We start from the raw sequence: 22,034 nt of genomic DNA on the forward strand, positions 1-22,034 counted from the left end.
TCTTTAAAGATTATGTTTTTAAGGTGATACCAATCCAAAGGTGGATAGCTTGGTTTTCTGTTATGACAGATTCGAGATAAATGATATTATAAAGCCTGGAAATGAAAATCTTCTAGAACTTGCATAGTTTTGTGGAAAGAACTGCCCCCCCCCAAAAGGCAGTAGAACGTTCTGGGAGAAGAAGCAGAGGTTAGGTGTACAACATGCGTTCTGGCAGAGGTCTTGGTACTTGTTCCTTACAGATAATCTTTGCTGTCCTTCAGAATATGTAAGAATAAAGATGTGAACTCCCATAACATGCTTCCTTAGTTTTAGCACTTTAAAGGAAACAGTTGAGCTCTCATTTGTAGCATGTTTCCTTTTTTTAATATTTTATTTTTTTATTAGAGAGGGAGAGAGGGAGCACGAGTGGGGGGAGGAGCAGAGGGAGAGGGAGAAGCAGACTCCCCGCTGAGCAGAGAGCCTGAAGAGGGGCTCCGTCCTGGGACCCTGGGATCATGACCTGAGCTGAAGGCAGATGCTTAACTGACTGAGCCACCCAGGTGCCCCTTGAAATGTGTTTCTTACTTAATTCCTCAAAATACTGTTAACAGAAAAGAAATCTGCTCTTGTGGAAGAGAGCAAGGGGATTTTTAATATATGTGGAAGACATACCAGATCCTACTTTTTAAAGGTATCACCCAAGAGTGTCTCAGGGTAGCAAATACAATAAACTCCTCTTTCCTGGGAAGACAAATCTCTGCAATGTTGGGAGTTTTCATTCTCCCACACTGACCTGTATTTTCAGTATTTTCCAGCATTTTGTTTTCCCATACCCCAAACCTAACTGTGCAGATAATTTATTTTTTTAAAGAAATCAAATGTAATTTGATTATGTTGTAAGAACTTCTTCTGAACTTTTTAGTTCAAATACATGCTTTGCTATAATTACATTTATTAAAAAACTTAAGTGCATGGGAAAATAAAACCGAAAGATTAAAATGTGGTACAAACGTCCTATAATTGGAACAGCTAAGATACTTGACATACTGATTGAGTTATTTTTCATTAAAGTTGATCCTTTAACCGTGGATTTCAGGCAGATTTGTAGAAGCATTCTTCATTGGTTTAATTGGGGCTTCTTTTTTTTTTTTTTAAGGCGATACAGCAAATATCTCAAAGGATATTCACTTAGTAATTAGGCTATAAAGGATCAGTATCATTCTCATTTGGCTGGAATTTAAAGCCTACAGAAGTATAAGTTTAAGCATGATTTCTCTTCAGTCTACAATATGTAATAAGTAATATTAGGGTCGAATTAGTACAGAGAAGCAGCTAGAAGGCCAATAGGGAATAAACACAGTACTCCAAATGATAGAAAAACGCTTTCTTTTAACATTTCCTGACTGTTAAAATTTTAATGGCAGGAGAATTAATAGCTGTTGGGTGCTGGCTATCTGTCAAACAATAGCTCAGGCTCATTTGTCATGGTCAGTGTCTCATTGAATCCTCACCCCAACTCTAGGAAAAAAGTATTGTCAACCCATTTTACAGATGATGAAGCTGATATTTAGAAAGATCAAATAACTTATCGCAGGCCCTGCATCCAGTGGGCCCCAGGACTATGATACAAACTCAGGTCTGTCTGAACCGCAAATCCTTCTTTGATTTCACAACGACATCCCCTGCTTTGCACATCTGACATCTTGGCAAATCTCATTTTTTCCCCTTGACCATCATGTCATTTTGATATGAATTCCACTTTGCAAATAGATGATAGAATTAATCTTTTTGGTGGCTTTATTTCAGGAATTACAGTTTGAGAGACTGACCCGAGAGCTGGAGGCAGAACGCCAGATCGTCGCCAGCCAACTGGAGCGATGCAAGCTTGGATCGGAGACGGGCAGTATGAGCAGCATCAGGTACCGGGCAGAATGCCTCCTTACACTTCTGTGCTTGGAGCTGCCGGGGAAAGTAAACTGCGGTGTTTATCTTCTCCTTACAAACCTGGCAGGGGAATTGGACCATTCAGTGAGACGTTGGAAGGGAATTGTAACCAATCTGATTTAAGATGTTCCAAAGGTGTCCGAAATGGCCTGATTTGTACTTTTTACAAAATTAGCACCGCCCCGAATGCAAATTATGCATAATTTTACACAAAGGAAGGCTTTGCATTGAGTCAACTCTCTGGAAATCAGGAGATGACATATCGCAGTCTCTCAGTTTGGTTTTTGTTTTGTTTTGTTTTTTGTTTTTTTTTGTTTTTTACTGATCCAGAGTGGCCGGTTCCTGAAGTGAGAGAACATTTCAGTGTAGCCTCTATTGTTTGCTAACATGTGATGCTAAGTTGCAAAATCGCACCTCAGATATCAACCACACATGCAATGCTCCTGTGTAAAAATATTTCAAATTCATAGGTAGAATAATTGTTCAATTAGGGGTTCGTGTGAGGTTCTGAAATGTTTAAAAACAAAACATAGTCACTTGACCATGAAATAAATTATCCACCGTAGGGCCATGTTTTCATGTTTAAAAATATGTGTGTGTATGTGTGTGTGTGTATGAATATGAGTATGTGATGTGTGTGTGTGTGAAAGAAACAAAGTTCTATAAGACAGCTTTCATCTCTCAGTAATGCACTGTACTTTCCTGTTACCTTGTGCTACAATGTGTTTTTGAGATTCTGCATTTTTAGGGAGGTGTCTTCATTAAGGAAACAATTCCTGTGGCAAGTCCACACCAACATTATAGTGACTTAATACAGAGCTGCTTGTGTCTCATTCATGCAACAGGTAGAGGCAGTGGGTGCTAGTCAGGGGGCTGCTTCTCTGCTTTCCTACAATTTAAAGGACCCAGCGTTCTCTCTTGAGAGTCTGCCATCCCCTATGACCTCATTGTCAATTGCATTGTCAATTGCATCACTGCCCACAATCCATTGGTGAAAACCAATCTCGTGGCCTCTCATAGAGGGAAGTTGGGCAGGATTCCTCCTCCTGGTGCCTACAGCCACTCTGCTCAGATAGGAGCGTGAGTCTGGTGATCTCTTAGCCACCTGCTGTGACAAAAGAATTAAAACGTCCTTGTTTCTATTGCTCTAAAATATTTTATCCTTGTAAGAGTACATTTGTAGTCAGAATGTTTCCTGTTCGAGTCATTTGCTATCAGTCTTTTAACATTGTTCTTTTTTGTTGTTGTTTAACAATGGTAAATCTACATGGATATCATTGTACTCTTGTTAGACTAGTTTACTTGGATGGAATATCATTTTCTATTGCAAAACATTATCTTGGGCCTGTGGGAGCATAGCCACCTCTGCATCAAAGTACCTAGGTTATAAGTAGCTGCAAATAGGTACATTGTGATTCCTCAAACAGACTTGCCAAACACCCAAATTAACCAAAGCAGAATGGACCCAAAAAGAAAAGTGAATTGTGTTTACTTGAAATTGTTTTCAGAAGGTTGAGTGGTTGAAGATGGTGAGACTAAGGTAAGAAGAAAAATAATGTTTATAAACGTGTATTTGATACAGTATATGTGGTTGTACATATTTGAAGATCTTTTTTTTTTCCTTCTTCAAATTTTTATTTAAATTCTAGTTAGTTAACATATAGTGGAATACTGCCTTCAGGAGTAGAATTCAGTGATTCATCACTTACATATAACACCCAGTGCTCATCACAAGTGCCCTCCCTCACTATATGTTGGCTAATTGAACATACATTTTTTTTTGAAGAAAAAGTATTAATAATTTGTAATAACCAAATTGCAGCTACATTTTGGAACAAAAACTGTGCAAATCGTGTCTTGAATTCTTTTGTACTCCAAGGCACAGATTATACATCTTTCCCCCCCCCCGAATCTTTTTTTTATTTGAAGAGCTTTTCGTTAAAGGTGGGTCTTTTTTTCTACTTCCTGAGAAGCTAAGACTGTCAGGTTCCCAGGTCCATACACACCACTGAATTGACATCTGTTTTAGTTTGAAACTCATTGATTCACTATTGGTCAGATTACCTTTTCAATTCGTATTTCTGCCTTTCTATGTGATATTTTTGCATACTGGACATCTTTTATTTCATTTCATCCCCCCACCAGCCCCAGATAGGCACAGGTCTAGTGGACCATGTTGTATCCCGTGCCTCAATTCCCAGCTTCTGATTGGATCAGAAACAGATAATCTGATTCCTTCAGTGGCCAACCTGTAAGAAATCAGTCTTACTCTTGAGAATGTGAAGTAAGTGGCCCCAAATCGGTGACATCTGATGGGAGGTAGTGGGGGATGGTGGCTGTGTGGGTTATGAGCCAGTGGAGGGATCTGTGGTGACAGAAAGTAGTCCCACAGAGAGACCATATTGTTCCTGAAAGGCAAACAAACGTTTCAGAGGTTGCATCAATGAGACTACATTTCCAATTCCTAAAAACTTTCTGCCTCCCTCATTTGATTTGATTGAATTGATTTCTTTTCTTAGGTCCAAGGTAGCTTGAATGGAACACCTGTTGAAATACCGAAGTAGACAGAAAAATTATCCCCTGACAACTTTTGATACTTTATACTATATCCTGTATCCCTGGCTCTAAGCCCATGATACACAATCAATAATCCTGTGTAAAAAATGTATTAAATGGTAGTGTTAAGTGCAGATGACACTACCTAATTATTTCTCCTTGCCAGATAGCTATGTAATGTCAGTTTTCGTTAAGCCTGATTATTTTGTATATTGGAAATCTCTAATGTATGAATCTGCACTTGAATATTTACTGACAATTCACTGGGGGAAAGTCTAATACATAACTTCCACTGTTCCTTTTTATCATAACCTAGTTGTTAGCTCAGCTTCAGAAAAGCTCCTTTGGAAATTCAAGTCTTTATTAAGCACGATAGACTAACCTAGTTAGCACATCAAAAAGAATATTTTTTTTTAAATTTAAAAATAGAATATAAACAATTTGTTTGAAAAAGGAGAACAGGTAAAGAAGTCTTTGATAATTTAGATGTTGTTTCCTACTTCTTAGGGATACTAGGGAGGGGTAAGAGAATTTCTTAGAGGAAATGAAACAAAATCAAGTATCTTTCAGGCTTTTTATGTAAGTGGTAAAAATGACTAGTAAATACAGTTTGGTATTTTCCTGCCTTTTATTGATGATAGGAAATTCTCCATCTGATTCCTAAGACCTTCTTCCTGCTCATCACGTTGATAGTTGAAACTCTTTGAAAAACTTTTATTAGTATGCATTCGTACCATTCAACATTATAGTAGTCAATCGAAGGATGTAGGAGAACACTGAGAAGTTAGAGAAGGGGAGGCTGGAGCTAATCTGTTGTTAGAGCTCGTCAGCTCCTGCTTCTAGGCAGCCAGGGCATAAGTAGCTACAGATAGGAACATGGTGATCTCTCCAACACTTCACAGACTTTGCTAACCATCCACATGGGTACCGAAGCTTCCAGAATTCAGATCAATGAGCAGTTAAGTGTTATTATTCTTCTACAGAGGAATTATTGCTGCTTCTTACTGCAACTACAGATCCATCATGTGTGTACCTTATATCCTTCCTGTCTTGACTTTCCTCACTGTTTCCAGCCCAATCCTTTCCTAGCTGTTGGAACCTGCTCTCTTCCCATGAGAGTTTGGTTCCATCCTTTCTCCCTGATTCCCCAGAACCAGCCAGACCTGAGTCAGGAACATTACTTGTACAGATGATACCCTTTATTTGGGGTCATGATCAGATCCCCTTTGCTAGTAGCTTACTCTCACCCCCTGGCCAGCTGTGATTACTTGGCTCATGCCCATCCTTCGGGTCACGGCCTGTCAGTGATCTTGGTCTGGCAGCCCTATGAGCCATCCATTCCCTATGAGGCTGGGGGCCATGCATTGCTCTTCTCAGTCCCATGGTCTAGGGACTTGCATATACCTATGCCCTTGCCATATTCTCCACAGGCTGTAGTAACAACATATTAGCGCATCCTTCTGCCTGCGGTCTGCCCAAGTCTGTCCCTCATGTGGGGTGTGATTGAGCTGCTTAATACATAGATCAGAACCATGTCCCTGAAGGACTCTCTCCCACTTCCAGAAACACACCAGTCTTTCCCATATCAGGGCTCTGACCATGTTATCCCTTCTATCTAGAATGTCTTCCTTCTTTCACCTGGTCACCTCCTCCTGTGGAAACAATTACCCAGTGAGGGCTCACATCCTTCTAAATGTCTTCTTGATCAGTCCATATTGGCCCAGGTGTCCCCTATTTGGGGGTCATTAGAACTTATCAAAGCACTGGGAATGAGACTGTATTGACCCTTCTAGGAGTTCCCTGCCACAGAATGTTTAACCTTCACTCGAAGAATGTGTGGGGATTTTCTTGAGTACTACTGAAAATTTAAGACATCAAAATAGATGATTAATCATATTCCTGATTCCCATGGGCAGCAAGAATATGACGGGGGAGATCTTGAGCTCAAATCACAGTTGGACCTATGTTATGGACTCTTAGAAACCTGACTGTCGGAAACCATGATGATGATGATGGTGGTGATGATTTACAATGATCTAGAGCTCAGAAACAAAGTAAGTCAAAAATCCAAAGCTAGATAGATTTGACATGTAAGAAATTCTCCACTCCTGGCTTTAAAGATGGAAGAGCTATTTGACTGGCAATGCTCATGACTTCTAGGTGCTAAGAATGATCCCTGACTGACAGCATCAAGAAGAGGATCTCAGTGCTAAAACCAAAAGGAATCAAATTCAGCTCATAGCTTGAATGAACTTGAAGCAGATTACTCCCTAGAACCTCAGCAAAGGAAAGTGGCCCAGCAGAAACTTGTATGACCCTGAACAGAGAACCCAACCATGCCACACACCTGAATTTTACAAAACTTACAAAAATGTTAGCTAAAAAATAGACATTGTTTTAAGCTGCTTAGTTGGGGATAATCAGTTATACAGTAATTGAAAAATATACAAGGCCTTTCAAGTGGTTGTGCTACATGTATATTACAATAAGCTGAATTATGAATGTTTTTAGAAAAAATAAGTCTTATTCTGTGCCTCTCAGTATTTCATTCAAAAGTTTAATGTGTATAGCCCATTTTATTTTAATTTTTTTTTGCATACATGTATGCGTTTGGATTCACCTGTGAAAATAATCTGTGGCTTTGATTCTAAGAAGTAGAGGTGTTTGAATGTGGGGTCATTATTTACTGTGGATTAGGACTCCCAAATAAACCAATCATCGTTAGCCTCACCATTTTCATAATCTAGATACCCAAGACTCTGATTGGAGTTATGTAAATGTAAAAAGACAGAATGTCATACATATAAAAATTGCTTGCTCCATATGAGAAGATGCTCTTTCTTCCCCATAGATGAACTTTTGAATTTCTTGCAAACAAGTTTTCACGAAAGCCTGCCATTTTTTGGAGAGTAGATGCAAAAGGAATTAATGTTGTACATGTTACCAAAGGTCATTCTCTTTATTAACTAACTCCTGTGAGCTGAAATGCCAACAATTCTATAAATGGAGTCTAAAAATCTTGTCCACACTTACAAAGAAGTCAGGCTTATTTTAGAGAAAATGCTGATTTCTGGTTAAATTAGTTAGAGGTGAAGAAACATTAGTCAAGTAGTCACATACCTTTTGTCAGAATGAAATGTATTTATTTAAAAGCATGATCCCTGAACTTTCTTAAGGAAATAAATCATATATGAATATAATTATAAGCAAAATGTGCATTTTTTTGTTATCCTGCAGGATATGATATTTAAATAAGTAGTTCCATTTATAGTTTTAAGATAAAGAAGGAATAAATTTGCCAAAATATTTCATTTTGGAAATCATATAGCTTAAATAATTAAATAATTACTTTAAAATGTTTTTCAAATGAATTTTTTTATTATGTAGATATTTCTACATATACACATATTCCCAAAGGAAGTCATTTAGGCCAACATAAAAATCACTCAAAGCCATAGGATTCTAGATTCTTAACACTGGTGAATACATGTTTGCTAGCAGGGGGGGAAATAATAATATTGAATCACTTTTAAGTGTTTTTTTTAGAATTTTATTTTTTCATTAAGTATCATTTGTGTTAGTTTCCATACTAGGAAATAAGCATTTCTCACGTGGCCGAAGTACCACTCCTCCAATAAAGTCTGGTGATTTATTTGAACAGGACATTTAATTTATTGAGTTGGTAATCAGAATTAGCATTTCAGTGGTATTTTCTAATTTTTTAGAATGTCTTCCTCATATGAAAAGAAAAAAAAATACAGGGACTATAGACATATTTTTGAGGTTTTTCTTTTTCATTGGTAATTTCTTAAAAACAAAAAAAAAGTATTTTTCTGTTTCCTTCCAAACTAAATTCCAGAGCAGAAATCTACCTCGAAAATGCTCCCAATTTTCTCAAGTTCCTTTGTGAACCCTGTACTTTTCTTAATCCTTGTACTACCATCTTTCCCCTTAACCTATTTTTTCCCAATTTCCTAGCCTTGCCTTTTAATGCTAACATTATTCCTTTAGGATTTCCTATTATAGTCTCTTCCCCCCCCCAAATAAATTAAGAAGAATATTCTAGACCACTTTCTGTGCCCTCAGGAATCACCTCCATGCAGTACCATCACATTTCTGCTCAGGTCTCTACTCCAGAAAGGGCAGAACATTTACAGTTGTTGCTGGTTTAACGGGGAAGCACTTACCCCTCTTTTTCTCTTAGATGGCAGCCCTCTGAGCCTTTCCCATTCTTGCCTAGAGTTCAAGTTCACTATGCTGAGCCACCTCCAGACAGTCCCCAGTGTCCTGTGAATTCCTGATCCTGTACGACAATTTACAAGGTGAATTAAAGCTACTGCCTCCTCCTCACCTGCACTGAGACTTTGCTGAGCCTTCTCAGCCACGAGAAGTAGAAGGAGGTGCTGTTCTTCCTCGTTCCTCCACTAGCCTCTAAGTAATTCCTGAAGGGCAAGGGCTGGGAGGATATGCCAAGGCCTTGGCCAGCACGTCTAACCGGTCAGTCGATACTGAATGAAGAAGTGAATGAGAGGATATGTAGTATTTCTCTTACTGTTCTTATTTTCATTGCTCTTGTTTTGGAAAAATCATCAGTCTTATTAATCTGTAAGGATTTCTATTTCTGTATATTCCAAAATACACACACACACACACACACACACACACACATCAAATGGTTTATATTATTCTGACCATACCAGATCAGAATATCACATTTCAGTATTCATTCTAGCTGGTTTTCACATTAAAATAGTACGCTGTACTCTAGGGCCTTTGGGTTTGATGTACTCTATGCATGGTGTTAGGGTTGACTTAGTCTCATGCTTTTACTCTGATCTCAGGAAGATGATGGTAACAGTGATAACTTTAATAATATTAATGGTAGTATTTGTTGAGCAGTTTTTATAGACCAGGCATGGAAATGATTTACATAGATGATGCTATTTACTTTGAGTTAACCCTATGAGGTAAGTCTTATGATATCTTTTTGTAAATAACAACACTGAGATTCAGAGAGGGAAATTCACTTTCCCAACATCCAATAGCCAGGACCAGACACTGATTTTTGAACCCAGGTATCTTTACTCCCCAAGTACACATGTTAATACACCTCACTGTTATTCAGTCTTAAATTATGTTATGAATTATGCATGTTGTAAATAACTATCTAAATGTCTCCAGTCCATTTCATCCTAGGGATACAAACATTTTGGACTGATTTTGTGCTTATTTTTTCTCTACCCCCCACCCCCACCCCCGTGATTACAGCTATTTTGAATTCGTTCATCTGAATATATTTTTGAGATTCATTCTTACACAAATGAGGTAAAGAGTGTTAATCGTATATGTTATTATTGCTTTTAATTATATCCAGACTGTTTAGCATTCTCTTGCAAATTGCCAATGGACAAATTATACTAATATTTATGTTTATAAAATGCTAGTTATATTGTCTTAGTCTTTCAGGCTGCTCTAACAGAATACTATAGATTGAGTAGCTTATAAACACCATAAATTTATTTCTCATGCTTCTGGAGGCTGGGAAATCCAAGGTCAAGGGCACTAGCAAATTTGGTATCTGATGAGGACCTGCTTGTTGGTTCATAGCTTTCTTTGTGCTGTGTCCTCACTTGGCAGCAGGGGTGGGGGGGCTCTCTGAGGCCTCCTTTATAAAGACATGAATTCCATTCATGAAAGCTCCACCCCATAACCTAATCACATCCCAGAGGCCCCACCTCCAAATACCATCACAGCGAGGATTAGATTTCAACATATAACATGAAATTGGGAGGGACATGAACATTCAGTCTATAGCACACACTAAACACGGTTTTCTAGATTTCTGTGGGATAACAAATAGCCGGCTATCCTGAGGATTTAATAGAAACGGTTCCGTACATAATATTTATAATTATTTACTATATTTCTTATAGCAACTACCATATTTAACACTTTTGAATCAGTTTTGAAGCCTGACTTCTTTCCAAAATGACATATCAAAAAATGAATATTAATTTTACATCTAAAAACAATATCCCAGGAGTGCCTGGGTGGCTCAGTTCGTTAAGCATCTGCCTTCGGATTAGGTCATGATCCCAGGGTTCCGGGGTCCTGGGATCCTTGGGTTGGGCTCCCTGCTCAGTGGAGACTCTGCTTCTGCCTCTCCCTCTGCCCTTCCCCTTCTCTCTCTTTCTCTCTCTCAATAAATAAAGTCTTTAAAAACAAGAACAATATACCAAATTTTATTTAGAGGTTTTGCATTGTAAAAGATATTTTGGGAAAAAGAATTAATTTTAAAATTTAATATTCTGATTGGTATAGAACTGGAACTATTTATAAATTTAGTCTAGAATATTCTTTGTATTTTCTATCATCCTTAGCATTTTTTTAACTCATGAATCTGAAAGGTGAAATTGGTAGTTTCATAGTTTAGAGCTAAATTTCATCATTGTGTTTTTAGATACTGCCTAGGTTTGCTAATTTCTTTGAATTTCATGTTTTTAAAAATCTACAATACTGGGGCTAACGCTTTTCGGTAGTTTTGCGAAGGTTAATGAGAAATGTAAGTAAATGAGAAATGTAAGTAAAACAACATCACTTCGCACATTGTTACTAGCAAATCCTATATATTTTTCCTTCTTGATGAATAAGCAGGTAAATTTTTTTGTTGAGTCTCTTTCCTAATTCTTCTACCAAAGCTAGTAGAATGTTCCTCGCACTATAGGCTAAAGCAATGTGTCAGGCTAGCACCACATTTGTCTCCTTCATTTCATAGACTAGACAGCCACACAGAGATTGACATGATGGAGTGGAAGAAACCTTTCACACGGCGCACTTACTACGTCTCTGCACCTAGTGCTGGAGCTGGGGCTGAGACTTTGGATATTGTTTGGCTGTAAAATGAAGAGCAATAATGCAGTGATTACACGTGGGACAGGAAATGTTCAATAAATTAAGATCTAGAAGCCAGTGACTCTTTGAATGGATATTTTTCAGACAGGGAGCAGCGAGAGATGAATGCATTGACCAAAATGTGCAAGCTGAGTACTTTCTCTGGTTGTGTAAATATGATGAGAAGTAGGAGGGCCTGTTGATGAAGGTATTGGTGTGTCCTTCTACCTTTGCTCAGATGCTGTGTTCAAGAGCTTTTACCAACGTTTTTTATATTTATATTGGTTTATGCTCTTTTCAGAGGATTGGAAACCAATGATATTTCAGGTGACAAAACAACAATGCACATTTGATTCACTTAAGAAGAAGGAAGTTCAGTGGTCATCACTGGGATGGCAGCAGCTCGCTGCACACCATGAACATTGTATGTTCAGATTTTTAGGATGGAAAGGCAGTGGAGAGATAGCAGGAAAAGAGTTGTAGTGTGTGTGAGGAGATCGATGGTCTTGGCACCAACACACTCAAGAGTTGCCTCAGAGAAAGTCGTTTGGCTTTTCTGGGCCTCCGTTTCCTCACCTGTGAAATAGGAAACATTGAGTTTGTTCCTCCTCTTCACTCTTGTGCTCTTCATCTCATTGGCACCTTTCACTGTGGGTGGTGAGTCACATCGGACTATTTTAAGATGGTAACATTATGTGAAATTGGATAACAAATCTAATTAAGTAATGAGGATAGCAAGATGTTACCAGATAGACTTGGTGCTTCAGAGGAAGGCAGATAGATGTCTGTATGTTCATCTAAATAGTTTTTTCATTATAAGAATTTCCAGTTAGGCCAAGGCATTGATTTTATATTTGGGAAAGCACAGTCTAAAAGAAATGTGTCCGTATATAATGTATAAACTGCCTCAGATGCTCTCGATGTTTTCTAGTTTGGCTAAAACCTGGGGTGAAACTATGGAATTAGAACAGAGTGTCTCACACTGAGAGGGCATGGGGAGTGGGCCTTTTAAAAATAATCATTGGTCCCATGGAAAAAAGTACTTATGAGGTAATTCTAAGGGCCTAACAAGTTAGTAAGTGCTCCTTGTGCTTCAAATATGAGTAAGACAAGGCTCTTGGCCTCCAGGGGTTTACTCTCAAATACAAAGGCATATAAGCAGGTGAAACGTGATAAGATATGTTGGTGCTGTGACGAGAACCGGAGGTAGCAGTGGGGATAGTTTTACAGTGTAGGAAGAATGTGGAATGGTGTCTGGAAATAAAATCAGGTAAAGGCACTGGTCGGAGGTGAAGTGCAACATCAGAAAGTCAGGAGTGTGAACTTGGAATCCGTGTGGTTGGAGTAGTGAGGTCATGGCCTAGATGGGTGTTGGATGAGGGTGCCAGACTGAATGACCATTCTGTGAGTGGTCGTATAGGTCAGGGTAGAGACTATAGGTTGAGTTGTCAGCATGGAAGACAGCTTTGTCCAAGGAAGTGATCGCATCATCTTTGGTTCTGCCAGCTGCATGGAGAACGGTTTGAAGCCTGTGGAGGCTGACGATAGCAGCACGAGTTAGAGATGACTTGTCCGGGAGATAAGTCACAAAACTTAATCCAAGGTCATGAGCACATATAGCAATGTCAGAGTTGGGAGGGTCTGGGGACTCACTTGTGTTGTCAAAGGAGACAGAATAGAATTGTGAAATTGTTATTTATTTTTTTTTAAATGTAAACATTTGGTAGGCTAAACCAATGCTGAGCTTAGCTTCTATTGCGAGCACTGCCCATTTTCAACAAGGATTCTTTGATTTTTTTATTTCATGGACTGTGAATGTATTCTAATTCCCCTTTATCCAGGAGAAACTATCATAGAATTTTAAATTTAAGAGATTGCTGTGTTAGCAGTAGGCAGCAAAGATGTTGCCTATTTGTTGACAGTAAAGCTGCTTTCATAAGCCCAGTCTTCTCAAACATCTGTGTGGTTAGTACCTCAAGAGCTGAGGAAGTTTAAAAATTGTTACACATTGTGGCTTAGTCTTATGCACTTATTTGAGAATGTAACTCTCAGCAAGATTTTATTGAAAAGATCTGTCTAAGGAATTGACTGCCATCTTTACTCAACATTTAGCAATTAACCTTTTCTCTCTAATGTGTGAGTGATGGGACCCACCTGTTGAGACTCTGTCATTTTTGACACTCTTCATTTACGGTAAAGAGTTTCATTCTGTCTTTTGAAACCCATGTGTTCCTGTCATATCGTAAATGCCCAATAAACATTGAAGCTCTCATTGAAGCAGGTGGCCTAGGGTGGTGGTTCACGCCATGGAGTTTGGAACCAGTAAGGTTTGGATTTGGATCTCAGCTCTGTCTATAGCGACCTGTGTGACATTGGAAATGTCCTCTAGACACTCCATGTCTCTATATGTAAACCGGGGAGAATAATACTTAGAAGTTTGTAGTAAGGATTAAATATGAAAATGTGTTTAAAGCAAATAGTGTAGTGTTTGTCACTGAACGAGTATTCAATATGTGAGGGCTCGTTCTCTTCTTATTAATTTATTAATTTACATAAGTATTGCAGTTACGACTCACTTGTCACATACACAAATAAGAAATGTCCTCGTTTTTATAGAGAAATGTTATTTGTTTATACCTTCTCTTCTTTTTCGTTTATTTAGGGGGCGATTATGATGATACCAAATTCACTGCAAACAGTATTCTAACAATTGTCAGTCTCTGCCAGGGAACACCACGGTAAAGTGATGTTCTTACATTAATGTGCGAGTGATATGTATGTGATAATATGACCATAATGCACTGAGATATCACACTGCTCAGGACGTAGCCTCATCACCATTGGAGACTGTATTTGCCCTCAGGTGGACAGTTGCTCAAGGTCACTGTAATTTTGAGCACCTGTGTTCTACTATTTATGAACTTTGCTTAATACCTTTGTAACCTGGTACAAGAAGAGATGAAGGTGAGAATAGAAAAAATCCTTGATGTTACCTAAACACTGGAATTGTTAGCATTTTATTAAAGCATTGAGGGTCTTTAAGGGATTGTGGAAGCTAATGGTGTCCCTCTGAGACATGTGTCTGAAAGCTGAAATCTGTCTGTCTGGTTGCTAATTCAGAGAAGAATTGCCCATGGCCATGTGGGTAGGCTGCTAGAGTCAACAAAATAAGGACAACTGTATAGGGACATGAATTTGTGAAGTTGTCTGTTATGAAAGAATGGAGCTCACGATCTCATTCCATCCATCCATTCATCCATCCTTCCATTCATTACACATAAATTGTGGACCTAATGTATGTCACACAATGTAATAGACACTAAGAGTATAGCCCTGGATGAGGAGAGCAAATTGCCTGTTGTCGGATAGCCTCCCGTCTTCATACTGCCTGAAGGATGTAACTTTACTTGGGAGGGAGAATAACCAGATCATGCCTGGTTAAAATTGCTCTCCTTAGTGTCTGTAACAAAATGTGTATCAAACTCGCCTTTATGTGCGCGATCGACCATTTAACACTAGGATAGCACAGCAAATGCAAGATCCATATTCAAGAGAGAGAATTAAGTTTGCTCGATTCTATTTAAATTACTCTTTGGGGTGGGGGATGCAGAGGTGTATTTGAAGCTTAGGCCTGACCATTTCAAACCCTTATTATATTTGGATAATGAAATAGCATTCCAGAGGGAGAAAATTAATCAGAACTTCGTTTCGTGGCAATTCACAGAGTCAGAACAAAGGAATAATAAACTAATGGAGAAATAAAGCTCCATAGAATATTTTAAAGTTTTTAAATAAATATTAAAAACTTCAAAAAAGGGAATTTTAAGAAATAAGATATAAAGGAACTGGTAGTGTTTCTGTCAAGGGATTTGATTCGTCATTTTTCACAGAAGTTTTAACTTGGATTATTATTCCCAGGGAGAATTCTTTCATTTTCAGTGAGAAAAGTTAATAAAAAAAAAAAAAAAACTAAATAAAACTCTGAGATGCTAATTGAGCACAATGATAAGATACTTCCAAATGGAAGTATTCTGTTAAAATGGACTGATGGCCTATTTTCAAATAGTTATCATTTATTTTATTTTTTTACAGATTTATTCATTTATTTGGTACAGAGAGAATGAGCATGTGTGAGCGGAGGGAGGGGCCGGGGGGGAGTTCCAGAGTAGACTACCCGTTGAGTGGGGAGCCCAACACAGGGCTTGATCCCAGAACCCTGAGATCATGGCCTGAGCTGAAATCAAGAGTCGGCCACTTAACCGACTGAGCCACCCAGGTGCCCAAAAAGTTACCGATTTATTAACAGAACTTTAGTTATGAAATGAAGTTTTTTGAGATTGTTATTGTTATACAGATATAATTTTCAGAAACAAATCTTATGTTTCAAGATAGTGGCATTTATGGGTATAATGAAATATATGATATATAGAACCAGAGAATATGTGGTATTTTTACGTGCACGATTTAAAGAATGCCGCAGCTCTCTCCTGAGGAAATAGAAACTGACCAGTAGTTGATGAAGACTCTTCTTGCCCCTTCTCTTATTACTTCTCTCTCTATCTCAGAGAGAAACACTTGACTGCATTTTGTGTTTAGTCATTCCCTTGGATTTCTTTATATTTTCCCATGTGTATGCATCCAAATATGCAAAATGTTATTTGGCTTGCTTGTTTTTGATTCTTCCATAAGTATATTACCTATTTTTTGCAACTTGCCTTTTTTACTCAATCGTTGTTCAGATTTATCCCTGTTGATATGGGTGCTTGTGATATATATACTGTTTTCACTGATGCCTCCTAATTCATCATGTGAATATGCTGTAATTCATTTATCCTTTCTCTTAAGGAGAACATTGACAGGGTTTGCAAGTTTGGCTTTTAGAAACATACGGCTTGGGACATAATTACATGGACTCCTAGTGTAGGGATGCAAGTGTTTCTCTCGGTCGTGCACAGAGAGCAGCGGGTGCTTGTAGGGTTTGAACATCTTCAAATCCCTCTGTACTGCCAAAGAGCTTTGAGAATTTACATTCCCATCAGCAACGAATGATCCATTGCTCCATTTACTCAGCAAAACTTGCTGTTTCCCAAGTTTTTCTTTGTCCTGCTGTTGCAGATGTGGTGGGTTTGAAGTTTGCATCTTCCTGACTTCTGCACTGATAGAACTTTTCACACATTTATTAGCTGGTCATGTTTATTCTTCCATTAAATGTATATCCGTGTCTTTTGTACATTCTTCTAATGGTGGTTTTCCTTTTTCTTAGTTACTGTAATTTTCAGGATATTCAGATATTCATCTTTTGTTAGTCAAATGTGTTACAACCAAGTCCTCCCAGATTGTATTTTTTCGCTTCCTTCTGGTGTCGTCTGGTGAACAGAAGGGCTTGCTTAGTGTAGTTAGTTTGATGACTGTGTTTTAGGATTCATGCTTTTTGGAATCTTGTTTAAGGAATCTTACCTGCTGAAGCAACATTAAAATAATTCCCTGTGTTTTATTTTAATAATTCTAAAGTTCTACCTTTTCACATGAAAGCCTTTAATTCGTTTGTAGCTGATTTTTTTTTTGACATGACAGAAAGTAGAAATTTGATTTTCTTTTTTTCCATGTAAATAACTGTCTCAATACCTGCTATTAAGTAGAATGTCATTTGTCCCATAACTTACTGTGTCATCTCTGTCATGTGTCAAATCTTCACATATGTATGGTCTACTTCTGGGAAGTTGGGGGAGAATTACAGCTGTATTATTTTGAGTCTTCCTGTCCGTGAACTTGCTGTCAATCCATTTTATTTACCGTCTTTCAATGACATTTATGCGTGTCTTCTTAAAGGCCTCACACTGTTCTTTATTTCATTCGTTCTTAGGCTCTTTAGAGTTTTTGTCGCTCTTGGAAATGTTATCTTTTTTATAGAGTGCATCTGCTAAGAATTTCTTTTTTATATCGAAGTGCAATTGATTTTTATATACTGATCGAATACTAAGAAAACTCGCTAAAGTCTTTTAAGTACTTCTGTAATTTGTTTGTAGATTCCTTGTGGGTTTTTATATGAGTAATCTGTGAAGATTACTGTATTTTGTCTTCCTTTAAAATCTTTTAACTTTCACTTTGTTTTGTTTTCTTTTTGTATTGGTAAAAAGTGGGGGAGAGTAGGCAGCCTTTTTTATTTGATGGGATTCCTTTAATCTCTATCACTGTAAGAACTGCTGCAGGGTTTTTTTTTTTTAAATAACAACTTTATTGAAATATAACCCATATTCCATTCAGTTCACTCATTGGAACTGTAAGATTTCATGGCTTTAGGATATTTATAGTCTTGCAACCATTGCCACAATCAGTTTTCAAACGTTTTCATCACCCCCGAAAGCTCCCCAGCTTTACAAATTTCTGGACATGCCATTTAAGTGGAATCATCCAATATGAAATCTTTTACAATTGGCACTTTTAGTTAGCGTAATACTGTCAGAGCCCATCTATGCTGTACCATGTATCAGTACTTCATTTTTTTTATTGCCCAAGAAGAGTCGGTTGTATGGATATTACACATTTTCTTCATTAATCAGTTGTTGGACATTTAAATCACGTCCTTTTGGGTATATTACAAATGGTGTTGCTATGAACATTCATGTACAAGTTTTTACGTGCACGTATGTTTTTTAAACTTCTCTTGGGTATATAGCTATGAATGAAATTGCTGTGTTCTTCTGTTTAATGTAGTTTTTTTAATAGACTCATTTTATCTATCTAAGTTCATTCCTTTTCATTCCTAATTTGCTAAGTGTTTCGTTGTAAAGAACTATTAAGTTTTAACTGTTATGGTTACCAATACTGCATTCCTTTTTGTTGCTGAGTATTATCCCTTTGTATGAATATGTCACCATTTGTGTATTCATTCACCTGTTGCTGGAGATTGGGATTGTTTATAGTTTTTGCTATTTACAAATGAAGCTGCTATGAACAATTCTTATATACAAGTCTTTATATGACATATACTTTCTTTTCATTTAGAGAAATTCATGTAGAATGGCTGGGTCCTATAGCAGATAAATATTTTACTTTTCAAGAGAATGCCAAACTATTTCCAGAGTAGTTGTTCTGTTTCTAATCCTATCAACAACATATGAGAGTTCTATTACTCTATTTCTGATATGCTAATTTAAGCTGTATTATCACTTCTGTAAGTTCAGTTTGTCCTTACTTAGATTTGTCTTGGAATACTGGATGATCTCTTCTACGTATTAGTTGCAAAGTCCCCTTTATATCTTTAAACATATTAAACATTCTTGCTTTTATTTTCTGAGTCTGACAATTCCATTATCTTCATTCTTTGTGAATTTCATTCTGCTTAGTGTTTCCCATGAATCTGGCTCATGGGAACTTATTTTCTCTTGTGTTTGATTCTTCTGACTGTGGGTTTATGTTCCCGGCAGCTCCTATGTGTGAATTATTTAAAGTCTGAGGTTAAAGTGTGGTCTTCCGAGGAAGGTGTGTCATTTCTTCTGCCAAGTGTGGGAACCCCTACTGACATAAGACCACCTCAAACCAAATTATCGCCCTGGGTTTGGGGAGAGCATCATACGTAATAAAAACACAGCATTAAACACCTGTGAGTGAAGATGCTTCTGTTTTGTAATGCTCACCGTTCTTTATGTTTAGATTGAGCTGATCAAACATGCGCGCCATACTTGTTTTGATAGCTTCATTCCAACCTGTGGCTTTAAATCGCAGTGGTTGACATCGTCCATCGTTTTATCAGTGCATGAGCAAAACACAACAAACTAAAACAAAGCAAGATGGGACAATAACAAATCCTCAGGCTCTTTAGTTATTACAAGCATGAATTGTACAAGTAATAGAGGGCTGGATTTTAGTTGTAAGTATTCAGTTAAAAGAAATACCTTCTGCCCGAAACCCCATTGGCCTGTTTTGTCTTCTTTACATCAGAGAAAGCTTATCTATGTGGAGAACACTTACCTTGAGTGGAAAGCCCATCTCATCACCTTTCTCATCAACTCCTTTATATTTCAACGTAAAGAAGCATTTTTACAAGCCTGGAATGTGTACAGGCTTAATCTACATAGAAAAGGAAAAGAGGACCCTGCCCATTTGGGGCTGTCACTGAATAGTTTCCAAAGTTAGACCTGAAGAGAACTCAGTGATTCTGACAGCAGTTGACTGTATAGTCTCATCGGCAAAAGGTGATTCCCCTTACTCGCAGTACCTGCTTGTAGCCCCAGAGCACAGGGGAGGTGTGTGTCTATTTATCAAGTTCTGCAGGTGCCAGATAATTACGTGTCTTGCTTATCCTGAATTTTGATGTGAAAATCCAATGTTCATAAATGAGAGTGCTGGAATTCAGGAATAAGCACAGGGAGGTTCTGTGCCCCACCCCAAATGTTTTGCCTCTCTTTCCCCTTGCAGTTGATTTTGCAGGACCCACATAAATCAGAGGGAGGGTGATGCTTTCTTATATTCCTATAGATAAGGCTTTGTGATATTCTAGAAGGGGCGTGGGGTTTGAGTCACAGACATTCGAAGAGTAAAAATCGAAGGCATGTCTTTTGTAAGTTTATTGATAAGTTGCCTGAAGTAAGGGTTATATAAGTGACTTTTTCATTTCTTTTGCAAGTATAATTATAAAAACTTGATGGGATTATATGCCTTCTTAAGTATATTATTAAATACATAACCATTTCACTATCTTCCCATTATTTAAAGAAGGTAGTGCATGCAAAAACATTTTTAAATAGTGAATCACAATGTAAATGAAAGTTGTTAGGGATAGCAATAAAACATTTTGCCTAGCTAGCGGCTCTGTATCACCAACTTATGCGGGCAGCGGTAACAATCAAATCATGTATCTTAAAACTAAACCAAATTAATGCTCAAAATTCTCATTCTGAGCATTTACTCAGAAAAGAAGCAGGAAAATCTGGAATGTTAGTTAAACGAATGTTTGAAATAATGAATAAGTAGAGTCAATTACCCATCTATTTCCCTGTCCCTCAGTCAAAGGTGGTTTTCACCAGACAGTGTGTCTCTGCAGCACTATACAGGGCGAGGACTTAGAATTTGACACAATTCATTATTGGTTGGATTTACTGATTCTGAGACAGGAGGGTATCCTCTTGGGTTTCCTCTGAGGCAGCCTCTGACAGCTCATGCTCTCAGCTGACAGAGCCATTGAAACACAGCACGCATTCTTTAACAGAGGGGCAAAAATGCTTTTCTGTTGGGGAGGGCCAAAAAAAGGTAGATATTATAGTGGCTTATTGTCCTCCAAAGGCCACAAAACACAACCAGTTATATGGTATATCTATGGTCCTAAAATTTCAGTGGGTGGGTTGGAGGGATAGTTGGTGGAAAGGTCTAGAAAGACTTCTTAGGGTGTTGATAAATGACAAAAACTGGACAGATATGGCTCATGAGGGTCTGGAGATTTGTCTCATATGAAACTCAGCTGCTGGGGCCTGATATCCATTTGGGTTCATGTACCCTGAGAAATGTTTACTGTAGTCAAATAAAGAATCGGTTGAGCGTAGGGGGCATATCCAAATGCCCTCATCCATGGTAGGAGAACCATTTCCTGCCCCTTATTTCTAGCTCTTCTAGAAAAGTGTAAACATATTTGTAATTCTCTAAGGTTAGAAGCTTAGTTACACTTTTTCCCTGACCCGGAAACTCTTGTCATGAAGTCTCAGGCACTAAGTTTAATTTGGCAAATATGTCCTATTCCTTGATGTCCTCTCATGATGGTGGCCAAAGTTTGAAGAAATAAAAGAAACAGGAATGGTGATACTTTCCTGATTAGGCATAACAACCTTGGGAAAGAACTTCTACTTTGAATAACTTTTCTTTACTGTTATTTACCATTAGCCCAGATGACTGCAGATAGTAGTTTAGTGTGGCCCAGGAGTGTTTTATGTTAGTGGTTCTCGGGCCTGGCTGTGCTATTAGAATCACTGCGAAGCTTTTAAAAACACTGGCTCCAGGGCCCCAACCTCAGGGAGTCTGATTTCATTGGTCTGGGAAGGAGTCTCGGGATCTATAGCTTTGGAGGTGCCCCAGCTGAAACCACAGGAGACCGGCGACATGGGTCCCTGCTCTTGTTCTGAAGCAGCCTCGCCCCTTCGTTGATGACGTCACTGCTATGCACATTGCTCTTTGGATCAGACCAGCAGCTTCCTGTTCTGTGATTGAGCTCTCAGTATCCCCATGAAAGGGCTAGACCCGGAGTCTGCAAGAAATTCTTTGCAGCATTTGTCGTTTTGAAATAATGCAGTAATAATAATAATAATCGTACCTCCTATCCATTCAACCCTTGCCTGTTCTGAGCACTTACTGTTAACTTATTTCATTCTCATACCAAACCATGAGGCAAGGATAAGGTATTATTATTACCATTTGCAAGCAGGGGTAAACCAGTAGGAAAAATTACTTTGGGATTTAAACATGGGCATTATGACCGCAGGTCTGGGTCATAATCGTTTTCTTCTCTTCTGAGATTCTCAATGACTCTTGCAAATCATTATAAAGCTCTTACTTAACAAGGAGCAAGGGGATCTGCAAGGCACAAAGCTGAAGGGAAGGGGTGCAGCCCTAAGGAAGACCTACACTCCACAGCCTAATGGCGAGGTATGCGTCCTAAAGTGGTAAGCTGGCGA

General features: G+C 38.2%; 1 protein-coding gene across 1 annotated transcript in view; it reads left to right on the forward strand.

The window, feature by feature from the left end:
• The window catches only part of CTNND2 (catenin delta 2), a 736,406-nt gene that overhangs the window by 177,723 nt on the left and 536,649 nt on the right, over positions 1-22,034 (forward strand). Inside the window, exon 2 of the mRNA XM_040630544.1 lies at positions 1,789-1,901. Coding sequence (XP_040486478.1) covers positions 1,789-1,901 — 113 coding nt within the window. The remainder of the gene's footprint in view (positions 1-1,788; positions 1,902-22,034) is intronic.

This window comes from Ursus maritimus, unplaced genomic scaffold (genome assembly GCF_017311325.1).
Source record: "Ursus maritimus isolate PB19 unplaced genomic scaffold, ASM1731132v1 scaffold_15, whole genome shotgun sequence".
Lineage (NCBI taxonomy): Eukaryota > Metazoa > Chordata > Mammalia > Carnivora > Ursidae > Ursus > Ursus maritimus.